The sequence below is a fragment of the Corvus moneduloides genome, chromosome 2 (assembly GCF_009650955.1).
Source record: "Corvus moneduloides isolate bCorMon1 chromosome 2, bCorMon1.pri, whole genome shotgun sequence".
In the NCBI taxonomy this organism is placed as follows: domain Eukaryota; kingdom Metazoa; phylum Chordata; class Aves; order Passeriformes; family Corvidae; genus Corvus; species Corvus moneduloides.
In genome coordinates, this window is record NC_045477.1 from 47003965 (window position 1) to 47030631 (window position 26667).

At 37.5% G+C, this 26667-nt stretch overlaps 1 protein-coding gene across 1 annotated transcript in view; it reads right to left on the reverse strand.

Annotated features, from left to right (window-relative positions):
• Positions 1-4897: 4897 nt before the first annotated feature.
• MIPEP (mitochondrial intermediate peptidase) overlaps positions 4898-26667 on the reverse strand; it is a 68427-nt gene continuing 46657 nt past the window's right edge. Inside the window, exons 17-19 of the mRNA XM_032099435.1 lie at positions 12730-12851; positions 11871-11944; positions 4898-5142 (exon numbers count right to left, since the gene is read on the reverse strand). Coding sequence (XP_031955326.1) covers positions 5048-5142; positions 11871-11944; positions 12730-12851 — 291 coding nt within the window. The 3' untranslated portion in view covers positions 4898-5047. The remainder of the gene's footprint in view (positions 5143-11870; positions 11945-12729; positions 12852-26667) is intronic.

The window sequence follows — 26667 nt, forward strand, 5'->3', positions numbered from 1 at the left end:
CCCCCTGGGTCATGTCCCAGTGCAGCTGTAAGAGCAGGCAGAGAAGGGGGCCTTTGGAAATGTCTAAGGAGTGAAGTGAAAGGGCTGTAAGGAGTCAGAGGGACAACGGCCAAACGGCACTTCATAAAACCCAAGAGGTCCTGAAGATCAATTAAGAGCATCTTCTGTGACTATTTTAATATTGCACTATGTGATGCTGTCAATGACACATGAACTCAGCCATGTATGACATGCAGCAAAAGTAAATGATGGCGGCATTTGACAACTGAAAAACTGTAAAGCTAAAAAAAAAAAGTAAGTTTAGTGTTTTGAGGTGTTCTGAACTGATACCAGGATTCCTGACACTTCTATTGCAGCCATCTGTGCTCTCTCTCTAGTTACTGGAGCAACCAAGGGCACATAAAAGAGCTGGTTCATCCCCATCCTTGGACTGGTAGGATATATTCCATTTTGAAGATGTCTGTTTCTTCTAATCAAGAGTGAAGGCAGCCAGAATGGCAAGTTTTAGCCACCCACAAGCTGCCTTAGAAGCTACAGGCTCTTTGGCAGCTGCTGGCAAGAGGCATCCCACTCCCTTCTCTCTGTGCTTTTAAATCTACACAGCAGCAGAGCGCCAACCAGTCATCCTGTCAGATCTGTAACACCACTTTGCTTCTGGTGTAAGTAGCTTGTCTCCAAGAGATCTTTTGGATGCTTCCTCCAAACAAAAAGTTGTACTGATTTCCTACACCCGTGCAGCTCCGCGTGCCAGCTGTTGAGGAGCAGCCGCAGCGGACTTGAAAGTAAACAAATCTCAGCCTGGGGAAGATCAGAAGGGCCGACAGACAGCCCTACTGGTGCTGATTTATACTTCCTTATCTTTTATCTCCTTCCCTCTCCTCCCCGAGCACACTAGCTGTTCTCCCACGGTCCTTCTCCCAAGGAAATCTGTGTGCTTGCTTTCTGCTATCATGCATCTTCAATTCTCAAGTTCTTTAACTCCTGAATTTTTTCTAATTTTAATGTAATACTCCCCTTTTGGTACATTGCAAACCTGTCAGGATTAAGTGCCGACTTGAATTTGTTCCCAACGGCACGCAAATAAATGCCTGGCTCTGGGAACACAAAATCTCTAAGACTTAACCCAGAAGCAATCTGAAGGAGCAGACACACACAGCCTCCCGCTTCACAGCAAGCAGAGGACGTGCTTTGGCTGACACTGCTTTTCCAGCTCTCCATGGAAGAGAAGGGGAAGCCAGCAGGACAGTTATCCAGCAAGCACAGACTTGCCACCCTCGTGGAAAAACCTCCTTCCAAAGACACTCTCCTGACTCACAGCTTGTAGGACCAGAAAAGATGGCTCTGCCCTGGTGTAACTGAGGCTATAGGCCTTCTCTGAATTAATCTGAATTAGGGCATGTTTTTCAGAAAACAGTCCAGCTCTGATATACATTTCTGGTGCTGATCAGTCAACCCCAGAACCATTTCTCATATGTTGTCCCTGCTGTCAAAATAGAAACTAGAAATCAGGTGCAACTTTGCCTAATTTCAGCTACCAGCTCTTGCTAAACGTTTGTTTTCAGACCAATGCTCAATCTTTCAAATTTGTGCTTCTGTATCATCCTTGTTAATCTTCTGATAGACTAAGATACATATTTTCTGAGTGATCAATATTGCTGTTACAGTCATCTCTTCATTTCCATCTTAGTGTCATCTATAAGACTAAGCTCTCTTTGACATATTCACTTTTTATTTTATTTTTATTTTTAAATAGCTGTGCAAGCAGCTATTTAACATCTGTAGAAAAGATTTTATCAGCATATGATATGAATTCTTCCATCTGGCATTCCACTGAGACAAAGCAGAAACATTTTTGAACACCTCTGCCTTTTCTGTTACTGACAGTGCTGTAACTTCCATTTTAGACTTACTGCTGTGGAAAGAAAGCCCTCTTTTACTCTGCCCAAGCTTTTAACTCAAGAGGTTATTTTGCTTCTGTATCAACCCATTACCATGCCCAGTTTCTAATCTATAGTCTATTATTCCTTGCCTGATTTCCCTTCTCTTCCCTGCCTTTTTAACTGCTGCCTTTTGCTCCTGTTATATTTGGTGTTTAGAGAACTCCATGCAACACCAGCTGCATTTATGTCACCTGAAAGTAATTATTACACAGTATTTCAGTCTATCTGAAGTGAATCAGAAAAATAATCACATCAAACATTAAAAAAAAAAAAAGAAGCAAAGTTCACACCTCAGACTTCCAAACATAATCCACCTGTGCTTTTCTGATGTGTTGTAATTATGTGTTATTATTTCAGGATTGCATAAGGGTATAATTTCTTCTGAAGATGTTCACTACTTATTTTCCATGGCAGCTAAAATCCAAAACATTGTAAAATTTCAGATCAAAAGCATGATGCTGAGTTACAGTACTATAAGCCAAACTTTTGGATAGCTGGTTCAGCAGCCCCAGTGGGAAAGCATGGAATGCTGGTAAAGGATTACAGTGGTTTTTACATTTACAAAGAGTTACACTGCTGGCCACAAGAGAGGTCTCACGTTACTGAGAGTACACATTATTTGCTGGAAAATAAAAGTCTCTTGAAAAGCAAAAAAAAACAAAAAGAAGGGAAAAAGCATCAGACATTTGAACAGCTGGAAGCATTTTTAGACACTATCAAAAAAGAGAAAAAAATTAGAATAATATTTCCCTTTCTGTAGTAAGCCTCATAGTGGTGGTATCATACGTTCTCTAGAGGCTTAATCATGTCTACTGTTCAATCCTCAAAGGTTATTTCATTTAAAAAAAAAAATCAGTGGAGTCAACAGAGTTTCTTCATAAAAGAACCTGAAGCCATCATTCTGAGATGTATTTTTCTACCAGCTCCCATCTTTGTCAGATATCCCACACATTATAAATCTGAGCAATAAGTTGCAATCCACCATGCTCTGGCAAAAGGCAAGAATTTCTTCCTTTCTTTGCTGCTATCTGATTTCATATAAGGAAGATATTGTTTGATGCCACTCTGATAAAACCTTGAAAAGACTGTTGTTTGCAGAAGGATCAAATCAGATGATGAATTAAGGAAGTAATAGCAGCCATGAGCATTAAACAATGTGACTACTACATATAGTTTGAAGAGGTGTCTGTACACTAAATCCAACACCACATGAATTTCTTTCAAATTAAAATGTAGGGGCAATCTCTTAATTGTAAATGCTCTGCTTATTCCGCCAATTATGATGCTTTATTTTCTTTACCGCAGTGCTTCCAGAGCCATGTCAGCACGAGGATTTCCGTTTGCTAAGTTCTTTTTGTCACAATGAATCTTTCAACATGTGCCAGCTCCAGATAAACATAATTGTTAGTTTGTTCCAGTACAAAACCCAGGCAACAAACAATGCAAGGCTCCCTTAGCAACACCCTTGAATTCCCTTTGAAATATACTTCCATTAAATACACTGCTATGGGTTGGTAAATTTACATTCATCAGCTATTGTATACTTTACAGGCCTTCCCATCTTCACAGTGTGTTTTTACTCACACCTAAACTGACACTTAGTTCTTGTGGGTTTTTTAATGACCTTACTTACAGCAAAATCCCCACCTAGTTTGTTAAGTAAAACCATTCATTCTTTGCTCTTAGGGACCAACTGCAGATACACAATGGAGTCAGTCAGCGGAGAAAGCCGGAAGCCTGGTTGTGGTACATGTCTGAAAATGCACCCACTATGATTTAATCAAAGCATGTGAAAATGTCTAAACCCAGCTCTGAAAGAATGACAATGCTACTCACACAAGGCAACTTCCACCTTGCAAAAACAGGCAGTGAAAAAAATAGGGTAAAACATCAAACAATACCCTATTGTACTGACTGCTAAAAAGAGGGCAAATCATCCAATCACCTCTCACTCTTATTTATCCCTTCCCAAACACCCACTTTTTCTGGCTGGGCTTTTTTTACCTTTACTTGCTTCTCTCCCAGTTATTTGCCCTCTTCTCTCAGCTTTGGTTCTCTTCCTTTCTTGCTTCTTTCACTGCATTTCCACCGAGCAGAACACTTACGATACCTTTTATAACAACCTACAGAGGACCTCTAAACAACACAATTCCTACAGAAAAAAATCACCAGTTTTCTTCTTTTTTTTTTTTTCCCAAAACATTCTCAAATACCATTTCATAATTTACTTAGAGGAAAAAAGAAAAACCCACTGATAACATTCCCTTTGTTCATTATCCACTATATAATCTGCTACCTTAAACTGTTCCAGCCTATCCTGGAAAAACATATTTGTTTTGAATTATTTTGTTTCCCCTCCAAAACCTGCCCTCCTATACTTTGAACAGTTCCCCAAACTTGTCCACTCATCATTAAAAGGAAGCTCCATGTGAACAAACATGCAGGGATCAGATCATCTGTAGGTACCTATTTTACTCCTATATCTCTTTTATGTGTTGCAACATATCTCTTTCCTCCTCACCCTAAAATTTTCCATTGCAGACCTGTAGGACTACAGATCTACTTCTCCCATCTTTCTGTTCCCTATTTCAAATACAGCTCCTAGTTTTTCACTTCTTTCTTTCCAATTTCCCCTTTGTTTCAAACACAACTTGCTTTTCCCTACCACAGGACTCCTACAAGAAATATGGTCAAACAAGGTTAAAGAAAATCCATGAGTACATGAGAAAGACCTGTGTGAACAGTTCTGGGCCATAACATCAAGAGGAATGTGTGTACCAAAAGACCATTCATACCCCTCCAGTCACCCTGAAGACGAGTTCAATTTCCATTTACTCAGATGTTCCAACAAGATCAAATTTTCTAACAGTACCTGCTAGAGGATTTGTTCTCTCAAATTTCATGCTTAAGCTCCTGTGCAATGGAAAACAGTCACTACCTTCAAAAATGAAACCAGGTGATCCAACGAAAGTATTTATTACCGTTCCACCAACATGAACAGTCAAACTCTTAAAAGTGTTCACCAAAGGCAAAACCAGTCACAACAATATTTCATCCACAGTTATGAAGACATATGCAATCTTCCATCAAGGAATTCAGTTCTGTTGTTATGAGTCCATGATAAATGTTTCGAAGTCATGGTCTAAGTCTGAAACAAGGGCATCCACAAAATCTTCAACTGAAGGGGATTTCTGAAGCATACCTACAAAAAAGCAAGACAACAGGCTCTTCATAAGGATACTGGGACCTTGACAGCTTCGTCAGTAATAACACTTACTGGTAACTAACTTACACAGAAACAGCTACCAGGTTTCTTTGTCAAGAAAAAAGTGCAATTATAGTGTAGAGGGATTATTTATTATTTCAAGATACCTGTTCCACATTTTTGCAGAATTGTCAGGTTTCAAGATTGTTAACTGATTTTTATCATTACAACCTTGTTTAAGCAGGGAATTATATCTGTTTTAAAGCAATGTAACCACAGACGCAGTCATTTCCAAATGACTGAAATAAATTAGTGATTGAGAAGGTGTATAAATCCTTATCTGCTAAATCTCAGCTCTGACCAAGCCAGGAAAAAATATATTTTCTCAAAGCATTACACACCTTACAACCATTTAATTTAGTATTTAAAGTACAGCTATATCTGAAATTTTTGACAAGGCACAAAACATAAACAAAAGCATTTTCAATATTCTGCAGTTTTAGTTTTGCTTTTTTTACAGTACCAGGATTTACCTTTTCTTAGGAATTTTAATTACTCCATCTGTTAGCTGTAGCACTTGGCTACATGATAACAGACAAGAAAATTAGCATAATGAAGAATCATGCTCAAATACTCTGTCAGGTAATTCTACAAAGAGAGAAGCTAAAAATTTCACCCCTTCCTCTCCAGTATCCCAAATTTTAGATGGCATGAGACTATAGCCTTTAAATTATTTTCAGATGTTTCTTTGTACTTAACATTCCATAAAGTTGGTCTTTTCACTGTTATTAACATTTTCAAGATTATATATGGAAATTTACTGCATAACTTGTACCAGAAAAAAAACCCGAAAAACCAACAGTACAACTGCCAAATAATGTAAAATTTAATCTTTGTATTTCTTTGAAGCGATCTCTTCTTTCTGACAACTGCCAATGTAAATATAACCTTGTTCTACCCCTTCTGATCAGTGTACCTACTGTACATAAATTCATATTCTTTCACATCCTCAACAATATTTGCTTTTGGTGGAAATTATAATTACATGCTGCTAAAAGACCATAATCTTTTACTATAACACAATGATTCAAAACCCATCAGGAAACAGATCAGCTCAAAGTAAATTGGTGTGAGCAACCAAAAATAATTTTCTTACTAAGACCTTACAGAATTCTATTTCAATCTGATTTAAACACATGTTACAAGTGTCAACACGAACTGCCATGGCCCAGCAGATTAATAGCAAGCACTAAAAGGAAAACAAATCTCACACTATATATAGATTGACTGAAATGCTGTTAAATGAAGTTTGCATCAAGTTATTTTCAAAATGAAAGAGAACAGAATTAATATTTCCAAGTACTTGATAAGCTTGTAATCTACTCTAATGTTAGAAAAATCTCTGTGGAATTACTTGTAGTTCACGATGAAAAATGGCTTGCTACGTGCTGGGCTGAGAAACAGATGTGTACAGAGACCCAGCTACTAATCTGAGCTCCCCAGGGAGCCACGGCCTCTTGCAGACTCCCTCTCTCGGGTTCCTGGCTGGGGAACACGCATATTTGCTCCCTAACAGCCCTGGAAAAATTCCAGTTAAACTCATATTTTCCTGCAGTTTTCACAGAAGAGGAGACAGTGCCTCAAGAAGGTGACAGGAATGGCAGCCCACTGGAACAAGTACAGTCACTCCTTTTTCACCAGATACCAGTATGGAGAGATGACTAAAATGCTGCACAGATGGTACATAAAGACAGCCATGATAGACATAACCACCACTCCCTGAGCCCCATTATACAAAAATCCCTTTCCAATACTGACTTTATAAAAAACAGCCAGTCTGGATGATGTTTAGCCAATTCTTTGACACACTAATAATTATTCTGCCAATTATCAATAAATTGCAAAAGAAGAGCCAATAGTATAAGGATTAGGCAGAAGAGAAGAAACTGAAGCTGGGATTATCTTCAAGGAGATTTAATTTCCCCTCTTACATAAAAATGGCAAATCATAACAAAAACATGCCAACCCTAGATATTACAGAATGGATAAGAGAAATATAATTAACTACAGTACACTTGGGTGTATTTTAGTGCAGCTGAATATAGCCTTACCAAATATCACTCAAAACTTGTTATAAATTGTATTTATTTATTAAAACCAGGTTTGCTTTAAATATGTAGGAGACTCCAAAATTATTCTGGCAATAACGATGTCATATGACCTCCTACCCAGTAGTTCCAGCTTTTGACAACAAAAACAGATTTCAGGTTTCTTGCATTAGTGGTCTGTCGCATTGCTATTTTCCCAACACTGACATCAAAAGCAGACACTAACAGACTTCACTTTTGCAAAGAAGGGATGGAGAGTAACCGAGGTCCTTGTTGAATAACTCCTACTGCAGTGAAATGATAATGCCCTTATTAAATAAATAACTACAGATTTTAGGGTAGACAGCTCCAAAAGAAACAGGCAACGATGGTATTTCTGTGTTTTAACCTCTTACTCTACACTGATGTACTAAAGAGCGGTCATGTCTTTCTTTAAACACCATTAAAGTATATCAAAGCAAGATCAGCTTTGATATATTGTAAGTACTCAGCACTTCAGTCTAAATGATTTAGTAAGATGTCCACAAGGTCTGATGGTTGCAGTTTTCAAATTTAGGAGTGTATTTTAATATGCTCAGCCCAACTCCTATTTCAGCTCAGTCTCTCCCAAGCCTAAGGCAACTGCATAGCTTATCTTTGCTGCTTTGAAGTTTCTTTCACATTACAGCACTGTGGTTAACCACACCCTTTTGAGAGATGGTTAGCTATAACCTACAATCACTGAAAATTGAGAGAAGAATAAAGCCTGTGGCAAAATTTGGCCTCTGCCCCCCCCCGGAACACTAATTATTTTGGGTCCATGTAGTTTGAACTAACATATGTTGCTGTACACATCACCTTTTAGGTTTTATGCATATTTCTTACACTTTCAAAGAGACATACAATCATTATCTGAAGATTTTTGCAGCCTCTTCAAATTACTCCATGAAGTACAATCTGAGGCATGGAAAAGCACATTTTCAAACAGCATTGGAGCAAATGGGTGTTTATTTACACAGCCAGTTGGTTTGGTTACCATGTAGGCAGAGAGCTGAGTATGACTGTCTGCAATGCAATACAGCATCAACAAAGCAAGAACAGAACCTCACATGCATTTTGCACGATGACTTCTTCAGAAGCCCCAAGGGCAAGGTGACTGCATTAAGGCTGCAGGAGAAGTGCACTCCAGGATATGTTCCATGCTTTCAGTTCCCAAAACATCTAACCCAGTAGTTTTCACACTGCAATTCCCTTTCTGCCTATGCACCTGGGTTTCTTTCCAGCTAGGGAGTGCCAAAGGAGGGAGGAATGGCACACACCTGAATCTTGTTCAGACCTGCAACCAGTATACAACTGGACCTGGAAGGGACACCTGGGTTATGTAACTTCAAAGGAATTTGGAATCCCTAATACCATGTAGTCTTAGGAAGGAGAAAATCTGCAAGAGTCATGTGGTCAACACAAAATGACAGAGGAATCAAGTTCTTCTCAAAATGTTATTTGTCCTCTAAGGAAAAATTTAAAGAAAATAGGCCTCTTGGACAAAGCACTGTTCACCCATTTTCAATTGCTCCTGCTATCCATATTTGTGACTATTTCTGTATTTCATTGACTATCAAGGGGGTGAGATAAAAAGGGTCACTTCAGAAAATGTTTTAAAAGTTTTCAAAAAACCTTTATGATTTTAGTTTTTTTTAGAGGAAACAAATGCCAAGAGAGTCAAATGCAAACAACAACAACAACAACAAAAGTATATTGTGTTTCCTAATTAAAGACTAGTTCAAACAGGAACCTTGTCAGTAATTCTACAGGTCAGATCCTTTATCTTTCCTAATCAGAACATCTATGGAATCATGTTGGAGAAAGATGAAAAGCTAGGGTCATATCCAAACACAAAAGAAAGACAATAGATTGCTTCTGAGAAGAGAATCATAACAAAGAAACTGCATAAATGAAACGTGCTCGTGAAGTAACCTGTTATCAAACAGTCAATAAACATGGCTAACTTCACAATGAGGTATGGAAGCACTTCAAGGGTGAGGCTGCAGATGCACATCCGAAAGCCAGACATGTGCAAGCCCACATAAAAAACCATCTGAAATAACCTAAAGAACTTTTTGAAACAGGGCACTAGTGAGCACAGAATCTGGACTGTTTCTCTGCAGAAGAGTAAAATCAACAAGCTTTAAAGTTTAGTGGGATCTGTCATTAATCAGATATGTTTTGTTATTTGCTATGCGAGCACAGTTTTGCAACTGATGGAAACCAACAGGAGACAGAAATCCAGTATTCTCGAGTATCTATAATGAAAAAAAAAAAAGCAGCAAGAGGAATAGAGGAATCAGAAACTGATTGAACCTAAACAAATTAAATTGTTCTAACTTTTCTCCATAAATTCTCACTTTTGGTAATAAATACAGACCAATCAAATACAACCATAACTTTTTTGATCAGGTGTGCTCTATGATTTAGCTTCCAATAATCCCAAATCAGCAATCAAGCTACTGTCTTGTCAAAACATCTGAGTCACCCTGATTCCATTCTTCAGGGAGTTGTTCAAGCATGTTTGTGAATTTTTTTACTGTGTACAAATGAACATCATGACACGCACAGACCAAGAATCTGCTGATGAACACTGGTTATTGATCTTGAGTATCTTTTAAGATTTCTGTATAAAGAGTGTAGAAGTGAAATTCAGAATACCAAAGTGGCCAGGGAGATAATCTGAAGCAAGGAAGATGTATCCTTAGTGGAAGAGGATCAGATCATGGAACACTTGAGAAAACTGGACATAAACAAGCCCACAGGTGCTGGAGGGATGTACCCCTGAGTTCTAGGAGAGCTGACAAGAGGGCATTGCAAGTCGACTTTCAGTAATCTATTAAGATAGGAGAGGTACCGAAAGACTGGAAAAAAGCAAAAGTCGTGTCTATCTTCAGGAAGAGCAAGCACCAGAACCCAGGGGACTGAGGCTGGTCAGTCTCACCTCAGTCCCTAAGAAGGTGGTGGACCAGCTTATCCTGGAAACTGTTTTCAGACTCCTGAACAGCAAAAAAAATCAGGAATAGTCACCATGGATTCACCAAAGGCAAGTCATGCTTAAATAACTTGATAACTTTAAATAACTGGCCTGGCAGAAAAGGGGAGAAGTGCACATCACCTCCTTGGACTTCAGTGAGCCCTTTGACACTGTCTTCCATAAGATCCTATCACATGCAAGGGGGAAAGGCAGTTTTACTTCCGCAGATTTTCTGTAAGACCATCCACAGACGAATTTTGAAACTTCATTCAAACAGCACTTGATTCAAGGAAGCACACTGCCAGCAACTTCAACATAGCTTCTAGGACATTCCAGGAAAAATCAATGCTCAGTAAAATTAAGAATATATCCCAGAAAGAGATCATAAACACATGTGGACTTTAAAACAATTTTTTCTTTCTCCACCATTATGACTTAAAATGTAAAAATTGGTTATGCTTGTAAAGACATATCCCTGTCTTTCAACTTTTTAATCCACAGTTCTGGGCCACAGTTTTTCAACGTTGCAAACACAAACTCTTCAAGAACAGTAAAGAGAAATAACTCTGGGAAGTCATATTGAATGAAAAGTAACCCTCTAGATCAGAAATGTAAACAGACAACCTAAAGAATATATAGTTGCTTAATATATGATGAGTCTAAGGAGAGCAGAGGTCATGGCCTCAAATATAAACAGATGGGTCAAAGAACTGAAATGTTCCAGTCATGAAACTGTGCCAATCTCATGATGAAATGCAGACACATTACCACTGTCTTCCTTATCTGTAGAAAAAAGTCCCACAAGTTTCAGTCTGCTAAAGTGAACAGAGGCCAGTGAATTCATACTCATCCTTAATATTAAGAATTTCAGAGAAAATTGAAAGGATGAAGGATTTAGCAAGTGCTCATCTTAGGAACAGCAAAAGTAACACAAAAAGGTTTGGTTTGAATTCTGTAACATTACACAGGAAAGTCTTTATCCTGATCTCATGGATAGATTTGAGATGAGCAGTTTCTCAAACTTGTTTCATTTTCCTAGCATTCTGTTTTTAATGTATGAACACACAGTATTTTTGCGATGGGTATGAATGGTTTTTGGAAGTTCTTTTTACAGATTCAGAAGGCAAATATGGTAGTGAGACGAATAATGAACCATATTTCTTTCTTATAGCTGTCAGAGCTGCATTTCATGAAAATGTACACTCAAAGTACTGATACAGCCAAAGATATTTTGATGACACTGCAATGATGTGGCCAAACCAAGTTCAACTTCTCCTATACAAAATAACCAGAGATACGAATTCCATGTATGGAAAAATTACTACTTTACTGTATCCAAAAATTATGTAATCTATCTTCCTTCAAGTTTATTCTGAATTCTTTAGACAGCCTTGTAATACAAACCTTTCCAACACTTCAGCCCGACTATCTGTGTATACTCCATGTACCACAAGGATTTCTACTGACCATGACACAAAGGTGATGACCAGTCCACTTACCAAATTTTTATTCCATAAATCCAGTGAAAATCATAATTAAACTAAAAAGACCAAATTGGGAAACGCAGTTAAGTTTCTTCCCTTTGCAAGGGAATAAAACAGTTATAGTTTATTTCCTACCTTGAACCATCAGCATGGGCTCCTTTCCACCGCCGTGTGCCAGCATCTCTCTACGATAGCGCTCCCCCATTGCCCTGGAGAAACACAGGTGTTAGAGCCATCTGCAAACACCACCTGTCCAGCCTTCACTCAGGTTCGCTTCTAGGATCTCTACAGAACTCACAGACAGAGACCAAATTTAATTTTCCACCCCAAAACAACTGATGTCATGCTGACTCCTCTAATTCAAATTTCATTAAAAATCACACTATGAGTAACTGAACTAGACAAATTTTATACATATGAGTGTGTATTGGTGCTTACAGAAGTGAATTTGTGAACAACATTTCAGTCTTCATTGTGCCAAAGGGAGAAGTTGCTCTGTTACAATGTCCTGAACATTCAGCAAAGGTGTAAGAACGCTTACAGTTTGTGACCTCACAATTAACTTCTTAATTTCACAAAGCAAAATGAGTAGGATAGCTATACTTAGCTTTGAAGTTGGTGACATGAAACTTGTTTAATACCCACAGTTGCTTTAATTTCAATAGAAAATTACAAGCAATTAGGCATCTATGAATTTCAAGCTCTCTAATTATGTCTAAATAGGGATTTCAGTGCCTCCCAATTGACAGACCTGTATTTTAAAACAGACACCATTTTTTTTGCACCAATGAACATGTACCAAAGTACACACACACATACACACACACATATATATACACACACATGCGTGCTTATTTCCTGCTTTATAATCCTCATAAAATCAAGAAAAACACCAACAATTAATTTGGATCAAAAAAGCCCACCAAGCTCATTTGTTTCATATTTTCCAGAAGCAACTAGCATTTCATTCTATTTAACATTTCTCCATTTTTACCTATCAAACGGGTTCTGAGCAAAACACTGCTTCCACACCATAGAGGCAACAGCCCTGGACATGAGGTAGGAGTAATATTTGGCACCGTAACCCACGAGGTGACTGAATCGCAGCTGCCAGGCCTGTAAGAAAAAAAACCCCAAACCCCAGGTTACCTTTTAAATTCTTTAAATTGTTCAACATTTTCTTATGTATGATGGAAGAAATCTGACACTATTAATGATAAACAAATAAGAAAAAAGTAAAAAAAAAAAGCCACCAGAAATAAATCCCAGAATGAACAATCCTTTATCAGAAGAAGCATTTTTCAACCTAACTGCTGCATATCCAGTACACTGATCATCGGGATTGAAATTATATATAAACAGGGTCAGAAGGGGAGAAAATCAAGCAGTAAAATAAATTACTCATATCTGATAATAGCTGTGTAGTTCTACTGGTCTTGAACAAAACCCCACAATTACCTTGTTCCAAGTAACACAGTATTTTATAATTTTCCATGTGGGCAAGTCCAGTGTTACACTCACAAAAGTTCAATTTATAAACTTTTGTCACAAACAAAATGGTTATTGGAACTTAGGTTCAATACTATAAAAAATACAGTTTTCCATGTGCCAAAAACCTTAGAGGTACACAAACTCTATCCACATGCAATGCATAATTCACAGATTTGTCTGCACATTTTTAAGTGCATATATATTTAGCATATTATAGTCCACAATTATATTGCTATTCATTCATGTATTGTTACTTTATGACTAATTTATTGTCACTTTATGACTCATTCAAGTGATGACAGACTTATTTTTTAATGCTGTTTAATGTTGACTGTTTCCTTATGTTTCTTAGCAAAGAAAATCAGAACTTATAAGAATTTATCAGCCTTATCCTCACAGAAATCAAAGTATTTTTTAATTTTTATTTCCCTGACTGCAACAGAATAATTTAAATTGTGACAGACCTCCAAAGGTCATCTGGTCCAACCCTTGCTCAAAGCAAAGCCAGCTTTGGAGAGATTTCTCAGGGCTCTGTCTAAAGTCTCCAGGGATGAAGATTTCATCACCTCTCCAGTGTGATGTGTAAAAGCAAACAGGACCAAACTGAAACAATGTTGTTTCCCAACAGATTCTGGCATATTTTTTGAAATAAGAATGGGTGACTGCATAAAGGCAGGAGTATGAAACTTCCTTTGCCCTGGCTGGCTGTGAGGAAACCAAAGAGCCAAAAAGTGCCCTACCTTATATGTCCTCCTACCCAAAGTCAAAGCTCCTAACATTCTTGTGATATGACAGTTGTCATAGTTTTTGCAGGTACTACAATAAACAGTTTTCAAGAGGAACTAAAAGATAAACAATAAAGTAATAAAACAGATGTTTTAAATTTAAATCCATAGGCTGTGAGATGCTTGTTCTTATCCTACAGTCAGTGGCTGAAATTCTGATAAAGGCAAACAAAAAAGTGAAAGGACATTTGTAATTTTCCAAAACTATTTGTCTTTGACTGGGATTCTTTATCACACTGTAATTAACAAAGTCCTTATTTTTTACAGTTGAAATAAACTATGCTTCTTTATTCAAGAAAGTGCTGATTATCATCTTATTCTCCATTACCCAAAAAGATGTATGTGTTTTCTAAAAAAATGACCAACTGAGAAGGTGGGAAAAGAAAGCATTTGGCTTTTATTTAGTCTTTTTTCCTTAAAAGAAAAGGGAACAAATGGTGCCTCATAATCTAAATGACTTGGAACAGCTGATGAGAAGCAAGTTGCTAGTTCCTTTTCCTGAGCAACACCTACAAATGAAGTTCTCAAAGTTAGCTGTAGTTCAGCCATTCAAAACCGACATTTTACAAGATGATTATTTCCACCCTACGACAGGTGTCCAAAACAAATGGAATTTGCCATGGGTGGCCAGCTATACCACTACTTAAAAGTAGGAGTAGCAGGGTTAAATGAGATAAAAAAAGGTCTTCAGTCTTCAATTTTCCTATGGGTATTGCTGCATGGTACAAATTCTTAAAAACTATTAACTTTTTTTCTTTTTTTTAAGGTAAAGCCCTGTACTGTATTTCACTGTAATGCAAGTGTGTTAAAACATTCGGCTTGGACAGAGTCTCCAGTTTGCTTTCAAAGGTGTTTTGGTTGCCACGTTTATGCTTTATAGCTATAGTTTTTCTAACTAGTCTCTTAATTATAACCATAATCATTAAGCTAAAAGCACATTTTGAAACAGAGCAAAGAGACTACGTTTTTAGAAGACTGAGCAGGAAAACACGTCAGTTTGTTTTATAGTAAGTTTTTAAAGTTATGATTAGAAGTTTCAACTCTCTCTCTGGAATGTGGAAAACTTTACTGATGAATTGGTTTCGCATACTCAGAAATGGTTTTTAGGCTACAAACAAAAATAATTTCCAGGAGTTTGGCATAGTGAAGGATATTTCTACCTCTCCCAACAGAAAGGAATTACTTTGATAATCACATAAGCTGTAACTATGACGGTATGTCTTCCCTGAAACCTCAGATTACACTGTTCACTGAAATGCTCTCGGCATTTAATGGTCTGCACCTAAAACAGCTCATCTGCACTTCCAGGTTGATCAACTGTTCCATTCATCGGGTTTGTTGAAACTCTATATCACAATTAAGCAAGGAGAAAAGAACAACTTCTCACCAAGCTGTCCAAGACCAAAAGCTTGATTTTAAAGTCTGCACCTACAACAGCCCTCAGTATCCTCTGCTTAATTTTGTTTGACCTTGTCTTTGCTTTGCTGACAAACTTCACGTTGTTTCCTTTCAAAAGAGAAAAGGAAAGGATATAGAAAGACCAAGGAATGCCACTACTCATCTCTCTTACTGCATGTGGGGAGGCTTGCAAATATGATGAAGTTGAAATTTCAAAAATTCATTTAGAACAGGATAGTACCCAAAACAGAAATGGAGGATGAGTCAAACTGAAACTAAGATTGTACTCCCACTGCAAACAGCAGTAAAGGAAAACCAACAACAAACAGAGCTATTCCCTACTGAACTTTGAAGCCTATATTCGATTTAATTTTCTATTTTTTAACCAGTACAGATTTTCTCCACTCTAGAGCATGAATAACTCTAGCATGTCATCATTCCCTGTCACTACTTTTGTCCCAGTCCTCATACAAAGTTCCTGATCAGGAACTCTCAATCTTCAATATTATCCAAAACCTATTACATTACTCAAGTACATTTTCTAATTCTATGTCATCCCAACAATTAACTTTCCAAGACTGGACTTAGCTACCTATTAAAATATATTTAAACATTAAAACACCCATCCTCTACCCTAATTCACAAGGAGCTACCTGCCCGCATTAAAAAAAACCCAAAAAACCCAACTCTTCCTCTCCTACTTCATACAGAGGAGATTACAACCTAGGCAATAAAATGTGCAAAAAACCCAAGAATGGCTACTGCTCCATTAAAAAGTCTTATGATGAATAAAAAGACACCCCCATCACTGTAAATGTATTTTAAACTAAATTATTGACCTTCTAGCATAAAACTCCATTTCTCTGTGTTAATAAATTCAGCTATAGATGCAAGATGATTTGATTTCTTGTGTTATTTCCAGTGAGGAGTCATTTCTCCATTAGAGGTAAAAAAAAAAAAGACATATCAAATTCCCTTTTGGACAAGGTAAAGGCTAGACATATAGAACTAGGGCAATCTCCTTATTAAATGTTATATTTTTGGTAAGCAGCTAGAAAGTTAATGAAGACTCTGAGTAATCGGTTACTTCAAAAGTTCCATGAACCCATTCCAGGAGTTTATAAAACAGTGTATTTTACAGCATAGCCCATGGGTTATGATAATATGCCATCCACAGGTCATGTTCATGCCTGCTTTTTATCCAGCACAACAGACTGCAAAAAAGGTGTGTGACTGATCCACTGCTGTTATTAAACAGGCTTTTTTTCCACCAACATTATAAATCTTTTCTTATAACCATGTCTGAAGCATTTCCAAAATTCCACGTGCAATGGCTTTCCACCCCATCATGTAAAACCAAAAATACCTTACTGATACTTTTGTATTCTTACACCTTATCAGGACTTTTTTTAAAGTCCTTCAAGAGTACATTCTTAGGGTAAGATTCAGTTCATTTTACTTTAGCTACCTATGTGTCTTGCCCAAACTAGTCACATAGGCCTCCTTTATAGCAGAGGACAGAAATATTTATCCTGTTACCTTTTGAGAGGATAGGATTACTGCTTTAGGAGAAATCGGAATAATTTACTACACCTTCTATCTTCTATTCAAAAGTTAAGTCACTTCATTCATTTTAACAACACGGTAGGATTAGTTAAACTGAACTATTTTGAAGGCTACATTAGTTCAGGATTCCATTATCTGAATTTTAAATTTAGAACTGTTAATATTGTCACAAAAATAATCTGATATAAAAGTTTAGATGTGATGGTAAAAAGACAAAATTGAAAGAAAATCCATAGGTAGCTTAATATATACTAAGCTAGCTTTTGCTTGAGTGTGGGTAAACATTGTTCTGGGGACCTCCACTAATTACATCAGGAATCAGTGCTACAAGATCCTACTACATCTTTTGAAAACAAATCCTACAGAAATTCTTGACTATTGCTTGGACTTTTCAAAACGTTCTTCTAACAGTTTCTGCTGTGACTTTAGGTACTTCAAAGTATATTTATGTCCATTTTGCTTTGCATCTTAAGACAAAAACACAAATGAGAAACTGAAAAGACCCAATACTAAATTAAGGAAAGTATTTTTGTCATTTAAGACTTCTAATTATAAAATGTGTGCTACAGTAATTACATCAATGAGCACGTTGTTGAATTGTTTCCATGAAGAACAATATTTGACGGAGATGATATCTGGTGCCCTCCCACTTCTTAATTAAATTATTTTATGTATTTATATATTTATTTATATATTATTTTATTCTGGCAGGAAACCCAACAGAGGAGCAGCCAACTTATCTGCTTCAGGGGCTACTGGGTAGAGAACCCCTTGTGTCTGGCACTAACTTGATACTACTGCTCCTAATGCCCTTGAATTTAGCTATCAGCATGGATGGAAAACTCCTGAGAGTCAAGGGGAAGCTGCAGGCTCTGGTTACTTGGAGGCAGGAGAGAACGGCAATTAGCATGGGAATCAGCACAGGCTATTTCCCTCTGCTGAGGCCAAGGTTTATCAGCGCCAGTGGAAATCCAGGACAACACTGCTCTGCCATGCAAAAAAGCACACATTAGCCAGTGCTTTGAAGATGTCCTCGACTCATTCTCACTTGATGAAATGGTTTAATGAGTATCGGAGTGCAGATTGCAGACCGTTTGTGCCAGTAGCTACCTCTGGGGAAAAGCTGGAGCACTCCCCGACTGTAGAAACAACTCTCTCCATACGTATGCAGCGGCTTGCTTGGTCAACTCACATTCTGTATTTTTGACCTGAACCCCTCTAAGTTTTATAGAATTACATCATCATCCTTCTGGAGTTTCACAATAATAATACAATGCAATAAAGAACCACTTTCTTTCCTGCAGTTTCTAATCTTGCTTAAAATAACAGAAAACTAATTTCAAGAAACCTCATCTCGTGCTGTGCCTCTAACTCACTTAGTATCAATACTCTTCAGTTTTCCAGGGCTGTGCATTTCTGTGTTAGGAATGGAGAGAACACAAAGTAAACCAAACCAGAGACACCGATGACATTTCAGAAAGCGAGTCAAGCAAGAGTTTAAGATTTCAATTTATAACACTTCCATGTTTTTATTATAAAATGATAAATAAATCTAGCAAGGCAGGGAATGTAAATATTTTTGCAGTTGTTTACACTTAGGAAGAGGAAAGGAATTTAACATGCAATTAACCACTTAGGTGATTTCAGATATGTACCATATGGTCTTTGAATTGCTTAAAGAAAAATATTTCATTTTTATTTATAAACTATTCATGAATTTGAGCTGCTTATAGCAAAATAATTTAGAACTATTTACTCTATATTGTCTTCTCCCCAGAAAGGGACTGAGGGAAGGGGGATGTGGGAGATAATAAAGAATACTGACATCAAAAATCTGTATGTATGATTTCCATTGCTTCACAATCTTTAAAAGACACAGAGATATAAAAATTGATTCCTTATTGTGTCCTTTAAGTGATCTTATTTGGACAAATTAAGAGACAGTGTTACTCGTAAACATTGTAACTAGTCTTTAAAGTAAAATATACAGAATTTGCAAACATACAATTTTCAAACAAATCCTTCATGTCATACCATGTAATTCTACACAGGTAGACACACATGCAATACCCCCTCTTCAATTACAATTAATAATTTCTATTATTGCCTAAGATTTAAATTCATAAGTAGAATCAGATCACCACTGTTTCCTCTGGGTACAGACTTGCACAGAAGCTCAAATTTTTAAAATTACTTTTACAATTAAACCTGATTTTAAGTATTGACCTATTATTTTAAAATAAACATCATGAATGCTGCTTAAGATAAGCCCTTACAAAAACTGAAAAATATCTTAAGGTGTGTGGCAACTGCAAAATATATTTGCAAGTACAACTTAACCAACTAAATTACCTGAACCAACACTGGAAGATGAAATCACCACCTTTTTACAGTACCATTTATTTACTATCTTTTGCTAGAGCCGTTCTAGATTAAGGGATGGATTTGAGGGATTATGATTCTAATCCTTAATCTGGCACAAGTGCATTGTGAACTTAAAAAATTACATTCACCCCCCCTCAGCCACCTTCTGTGAAGCAAGGGTGCTAATATTTCCTCTGTCTTGTTCTTTTCTGTTTTGACTTTTCATAGAAAGGACAGTCTCCTGCTGCATTTGAAGAGAATTTCATTTCAGACTCTCTAGGCTGTGTTTATGGCAATGATGTATTCAGTTGTATCTATCACAGTCAAATATAACTCCAGTACTGCAATCCCAGGGGGGAAAAGGATTTGTGAGCCATGAAAAACTGAACTATAGCAAACTAGATGAAGCTATCTGTTTTTTCATATATATGTAAGATATATCTAAATATATTCAAAATGTTAACAGGAGACGTATGCAACTACTTCCTGCACTGTTCCTTAAAATGCTCTACCACATGGTAAATATGGTAAATACCATCACTAAAGTACGTTCGAGCTTCATGGGGCTAGCACTTGGAAAAAGAATTTCCTTAAAAGTGCTTCATATCTTAGGACAGCTGTAAACACTCTAGTGCTGTAGATAGTTGCCCAGTGAATGGTGTCATGTTACCACTGGAAAACAAATCTTAACAGTATTTGCTATCAGCATTTTCTTTATCATAAAATGAACTCAACTCCACAAAGACAGAAACCTAAACAAACCTTGAAAGGTGACTTTAAGAGCTTTTGAAAGTCCCAGCATCTACTTTAATACTGACCTCAGCAGGGCACCAATCTTTTTGAAACTGCTTTTAGCTATTAATTATTTACAGAACTATTACTTCCCCAGAGTTCACTGTGCCCTCCTTTATTAATCTTTTCCTCAGACTCAGACACTTCAATTTGATTTTACAGTATACTTTTAAGAAGGCTCATATGAAAACTAATCCAGGGACTTGCACTCTGCATAAACAACTTTAGTTTCCAACATGGCAAGGTAAAAAATTACCTTGAAGGGGATACACAAACTTCAAGAGTTTGAGTAATAACATATGACTTCATCTCTCTTCAAAACACTCAAAAAAGTGGAATATGAGCAACATCAGGACCTCTCAAGTAAATGAAGAGGGAGAAAAAGTGGAAAAGCCATACTCTATGAAGGTTCTTGGCTTTACTATGAAACTTATGTCTCTGTGATCTACAACAGTGGTTTCTTTAAAACTGCCTATAAGAGAGATGCAAGACATACTGGGTGTCTGCTTCCCTCTTCAACAAACAAGGGAAAAAATTAACAATACTTTAAAAGATTAGATACTAACCATAATCACATTTGCTATCAATTATATCATCTTCCCCCTCTACTTGCTCATTAATAAGAAACAAATAATCACAGCTTCAATTCCAAATAATTTTTTCATAAAGGTTTTCAATACCACTCGTGTGCTCATATAATTTTCTCTTTGCTAGCCAAAAGCTCAATTTCCTTAACTTTCCTCATAGCTCATGGTTCAAAACCTAGTATCTTTCCAAAACTGCTTCTCTGTAATTCTTTCATTTTCGCTAGATTTTTTTAAGAGGTAGATACCTACTGGACACAATACTACTACTGCTAACTCCCCCAAACCAAATATTAAAATATATTTAAAAAACCACAGATAATTTCCTTTTCAGCATCCCACGTATAAAAGCATACTCTTTGGGCATTTATTGTTCTTTAAATCCTTATTACTTAAATTGTTTTCCCAGTGCAAACTATCCTTTGGTAAATGATTGAGAAGGGTCCTGCCATGACATCCACTGGCTCCTTCAGAACTCTGCAATGAATCCCACCAGGCCCTGAGACCTGTGAACATTCAGTGTACACCAATGGGAAATCACTGGTCCTGCACTCATGGTCCTCTGGGAACTGGACGCCCAAGGTCTATTACTAGCATTAAAGACTGAGGGAAAACAATGCATTGAATCACTCTGCTTTTTCTTCATCCTATTAGTCAGATGACCATCTTCAACAAGTATAAGCCCAAAATTTTCTTGAAACCTCATCTTTCTACTAACATTCTTTAAAAAGCCCTTTTTGTTATCTGAAGCAACACTGGCCAGTTTCAACTCTAATTGAGCTTTGGCAATTTGTGTCTTCTCCCTGCATAAAGGCTGAGAGAAATGGGGTTGGTCAACCCGGAGAAGAGAAGGTTCCAGGGAGACCTTAGAGTACCTACAAGGGCCTGCAAGAGAGCTGGAGAAGGACTTTTATTAAGAGCCTGTAGTGATAGGGCAAGGGGAAATGCCTTTACATTGAAAGAGGGCAGGTATAGATTAGATATTAGGATGAAATTTTTTACTCTGAAAGATGCTGGACTCTGGAACAGGCTGCCCAGAGAAGTTGTGGGTGCCCTGGAGTGTTTGAGGTAAGGTTTGGAAGGGACCTTGAGCAACTTGGTCTAGTAAAAACTGTCCTTGTCCACAGTAGGGGGGTTGGAACTGGGTGATCTTTAAGGTCCCTTCCAACCTAAACCATTCTGTTATTCTGTGATAAACAAATCACAGCTCTGTACTCTTCCTGCAAAGCCAGACCTTGCTTCAAGAGACCATACTGTTTCTTTTTCCTCCTGAGCTCAAACAGGATTTTCCTGATCAGCCAAGCTGGCCTTCTGCACCATTTGCCTGACTTACACCACAGTGATCCAAATTCCTTGGATAATTTAAAATCTGTTTTTTAAAATTTCTGCAACATTTGCCAACTGAAGGAGTTTCTATAAATAATTTATCACCTAAATCATTAACAAAACCATAGAATGCAGTAATTTCTGGACAGATTCCTGGTGATGTCCACTTAAAATGTCCCTGTCTGAAACTAAGCATTCACCTGCTTTGTCAGTTATGTTTTCTGTGCGTTGACTCAGTCACAAATCTACAGTTTGGTTGTACAATTACGATTTGCAAGTGTCAGAAAGCTTGCTAAGCATAGAGTTATGCTATCAATTACTTACTTCCAGTTTCCAAGACCAATCAATATCTTAAGAAGAAAGCGGATTTTTTTCATCTTAGGCAGTTCTTCACAAAACTGGGGTTATTTTGCTCACTTGATTATTCTCAAGGTACCTATGAGCTGCTTAATAATTGCTTCTACTCCTCCTTGAGTGACAAAATCTGAACAATTAGTCTACAGTTCCCAAGTTCTTCTCCCTTCATAAGATCAGCTATCATGATAACACCACTTTTTCCTGAGTTTGTGAGTGATAATTCCTCCAAGTCACCGACTGTTTTGACAAGCTTAAATATTCTGACAATCAGACTAAATCTAATTTATTCTCTTGTATTCCCTAATCTCAGTACTGTTTCAATCCATCTCAAAAATTACATGTATTACTTACTTAATCAAAAATCACTTATTTTTCAAAAAATGCTGAGGCAGAATAGAATATCACTGCTGTCTTTGACATTTATTGTTGTTCTTTCACCCACTCTCCTCTTGCTTCTTCAGTAATTATGGAATTTTATTACCTTCTCTTTGCTTTGCAACCTACTTTGCAACTCAGCATTTCTAGCCTTTTTTGTTCTGAATTATTGCATTATTTTAGTAATTATCTCTAGTCATAAAATGATTTCTTTTTTTTATCTTAATAAAGTTTTAAAGGACTTGGTCCTTTACTGCCAAATCTTTTTTGTATCAGGATGGTTTGTATCCTTGGTTCAGTCTCTTGAATAACTACATAATGTCTTTTGAATCATCATACTTAGCTATGTTCCAGTTCCAACAAATATCTGGCAGCTTTCCTCTTTCTGTTGCATTGTTTTTAATCGTTATTGCTGGGTTTGGTTTCTAAGCTGCTTGAAACTTCCACAGTTTTACTTCTGGCTCTTTAGAACTTACCCTGTACTCCGTTCTTCACACTTTTATATGGCTTTTACTTTTCTAATAACCTCCCTTTCTCAGATATTCAGATGTACAGGCTCTTTCTCTCACTGAATTCTTTTTAGCATCTTACTGATTAGCACCATAAATTTTATTCCCTCATCTGCCACCCAGAATTGGTTTTTTTAAAGCTCTTTGCCAGTAGCACCCATTCTACCATTTAGCTGGCTTTTTTACATTTCCTTTAAGCTAGCTTTCAGTTTTGCTTAGGTTCTAAGGTTACATCATAGTTTAGTTCAATAAATCTCAAATAAATTTTTGAAGGTTTTAAATAAAATAAGTATGAAGTGAAATTACAATTTAAAATTTAATAGGCAGCCACTACTTAGCCTTCCTTTACCAATAATTTTAAGATTTATGTTCACCACTTGAGTAAAGTTTTCAGAATTCAAAACCACTTTTACCATCAGAGGTTAAGGGTTATCACTTATTTACTTTAAGCCAGCTGCCTCATTGCTTGCTCAGTCTGACTATTTATTCTTTTTATATGCATTACTGATATTCACATGAAATTTTATACAGAAACAGTTATTTATAACTGCACATTAGAAGTCACTCCAAAAACCTAACAAGAAATCCTAAGACAACAGATGCCACAAGGATCCAGACGGCAGATTCTATACCGAGATGTTTCACCCAAACTGCCAGCCAGCCCTCAGTAGGCTCAGGAATAAGCCTGTTAAAACTGTACTCCCTTGCACATGGGTTTTCTTCAACAACAACAACAAAAAAAGAGGCTTTGGCTCATGGCGACCCTGTGTGATGCAGAAATTATTTTCTCTCTGTAGAGAAGCCAGTTCTGTCTATTGACACCAACTCCTCTTCAGCTGACCAAACACCCAGATGCCTCTGCATGTTCCCTGTTAAAGGAAAACTTGGGTTTTCAGCACCCATGGCAAGCCACATCTTCCTGCAGCGCCTCACAGCCTCCCTGAGCAAGCACTCTAAATGTTAGGTTGCATCTCATCCATTGATTTTCTTTGTCAGGAACATGACAGACACAACCACAGCAAGTTAAGACAAGGACCTAGGTGGAGCCTTCCAAGGTCAGGATCCCTGTCTGGGCAGAGTCCCCCCAGCTGCAGGAAGAAGACAGACTAACAATCACATTGGTGATACACCATTTTCATACATGTCTTTGCTCTAGGGTATCTCTCACAATACCTGCCTTGTCTTCTGCTGGCAAACTTGGCTGGCTAATATTTTTGGTCTCACAGGTGTTTTGGTCTCTCCAAACACCAGCAGCCACAGACCATGCTGCCAAAGAAACTTGCATCCTGGACAAAACTATATAACCATAATTAAACCTGTAACCCGATGCCCATTTTATGGCATCAGTAAAGGTAGTCCTTCTGAAGTAATATGTATTTTTAATACGCTAAAACAAAAAGGCACATAGCAAATTATTCAGTGTTCCAAAAAATATCAAAGACAGCCTACATACCAACATGTTGCCTCCTATCAAATGTAATTATAATGATGTGTGTGGGTTAATTCCATCATCGCACTTTGTACTCAAGTATCACACAAGAAATTCAGCTGTTTCTGGAAGAAAAGCCAACTGGAAGACCACGTAATTTTTAAAAATGCAAGAGAGACTACTTGGCAATGATCTAAAAAAGAACGCAGATTCACTATGCCTCACTCTTCAAAACCGTTTTTCCTCACAGTCACAAGTCAAACCAGCATCTCCCACCAAAATTCCAGATTAGAAAAGGTTACTATAATGGACAGACAATTAATATATAAGTCTATAATAATTTTCTGAAAATAAGAATCAATAACTCAAACTATTTCACAAAGAAAATACGGGTATGATGATCTGGGCAGCTGGTGTTTATTGTACAACCACTTCATTATTGAGAGCTCTTTCCTGTAACTGCAGGAGGCTGCAAACTCCACTATCATTGCGGAGTCTATTTACCCTGTGTGTCATTTTTTGTTACAATACTGACCCAAGCCCCCAGCAGGAGATACGAATTATTATGCTTGGCGAAAGACTAGCAATGGCATATCATTAAGTTTTGATGACTCTCTCAAAGGAAAGTAGTTTTCAAGTCTGAACTTGGGGGACATGAGGGGAGTAAGCAACAGATTATGGGGAGAAACTTTGATCACGTCTCAGATTGATCAAAGGGTCACCTGATACATGCTCAAAAGCCTCTCTGGGCATCCTGTGGACAAAGGTAAGGGAGACCAGGGGAGACACTCTAAAAGCAGACAGTATCATCAACTGCAAGGCAGGCCATAATAAATGAAAACTGACTTCACAAGAGATAAGACATAAGCTACGATTTGAAGAAAAGTTTGGAGCAAAAGCAGAGTACTGAATTACCCACAGCGCAGAGATTTTGACACCACATCCTCAGGAGGAAATGGCTGGAAAACGCATGGTCAGTATTACTCTGTTTATCTTGCTTTCTTAGAAGAATCAAAAGGAAGACTGGTTGCTTTTTAAAGGTATCACAAGAACTCAAGAATCCAACCTGTGCAAAATTGCTATTCATTTTTCAAACTCAGTAACACTAACTTCCTCTGGCAACAAAACTGCCAGACACTACAAAAACAGGCAGATACATTTCCTTGCTCCCTGCCTGGCAGTCATCAGCTTCTGGATTCAGTAACAGAGCAATGAAATCCCAGTGGAATTTCATCCTCCAGCAGCCAGCAGTAAACTCTGTATACTTTTGAACAGATAAGCAATGGCCAGCCAGAAATTGAGATTTGCATTATTCAGACAAACAAAGTCTAGTGGGGTGCTGTTTCTCTGTGCTTCCATCTGACTGCCTTTCTGCCTTGCATGTGGCACCAGCACTGCACCCATCCGCATCAACACAGCCAACGCAAACACTACTGTGTGCAATGCCTGCTGCCCCAGTGCCTGCAAAACCTGCTTGAATGGCAAATACAGACCTCAACAGGACTTATTTTGCACTGTCCCTCAACAGAACTTCTTTTGCACTATCCCTCCTACTGTTGGCATATAACACATGATGCTTACGTTTACCTTGCCCCATAGGTGCAGCAGCATTTACTTACTAGGTGTAGTTTATATGCCTCATTTTGAAAGCACTGTAACAAAAAGACACATGCAAATTGTCCTATTATCTGAGCTGTGCCTGAGAATGACAGAAATTCATCTGCTGAAGACAAATGCTGGGGCTCTACTTCAGAATATAAGTATGCACAATAAGACTGAAGCCCAACCAAGTACATTCAGAGGATACTTAGTAAGTTTACTTGCCTGTCAAGAGCAGTAAAAGAGAATTAGGGTTCATCAGGAAGAGATAATAACGGATGTTTGCAGCCCTGACAGACAATGCTGCTACAGAAAAATCACATTAATGCAGTGAAGATCTTCACTAAGGAAGAATTA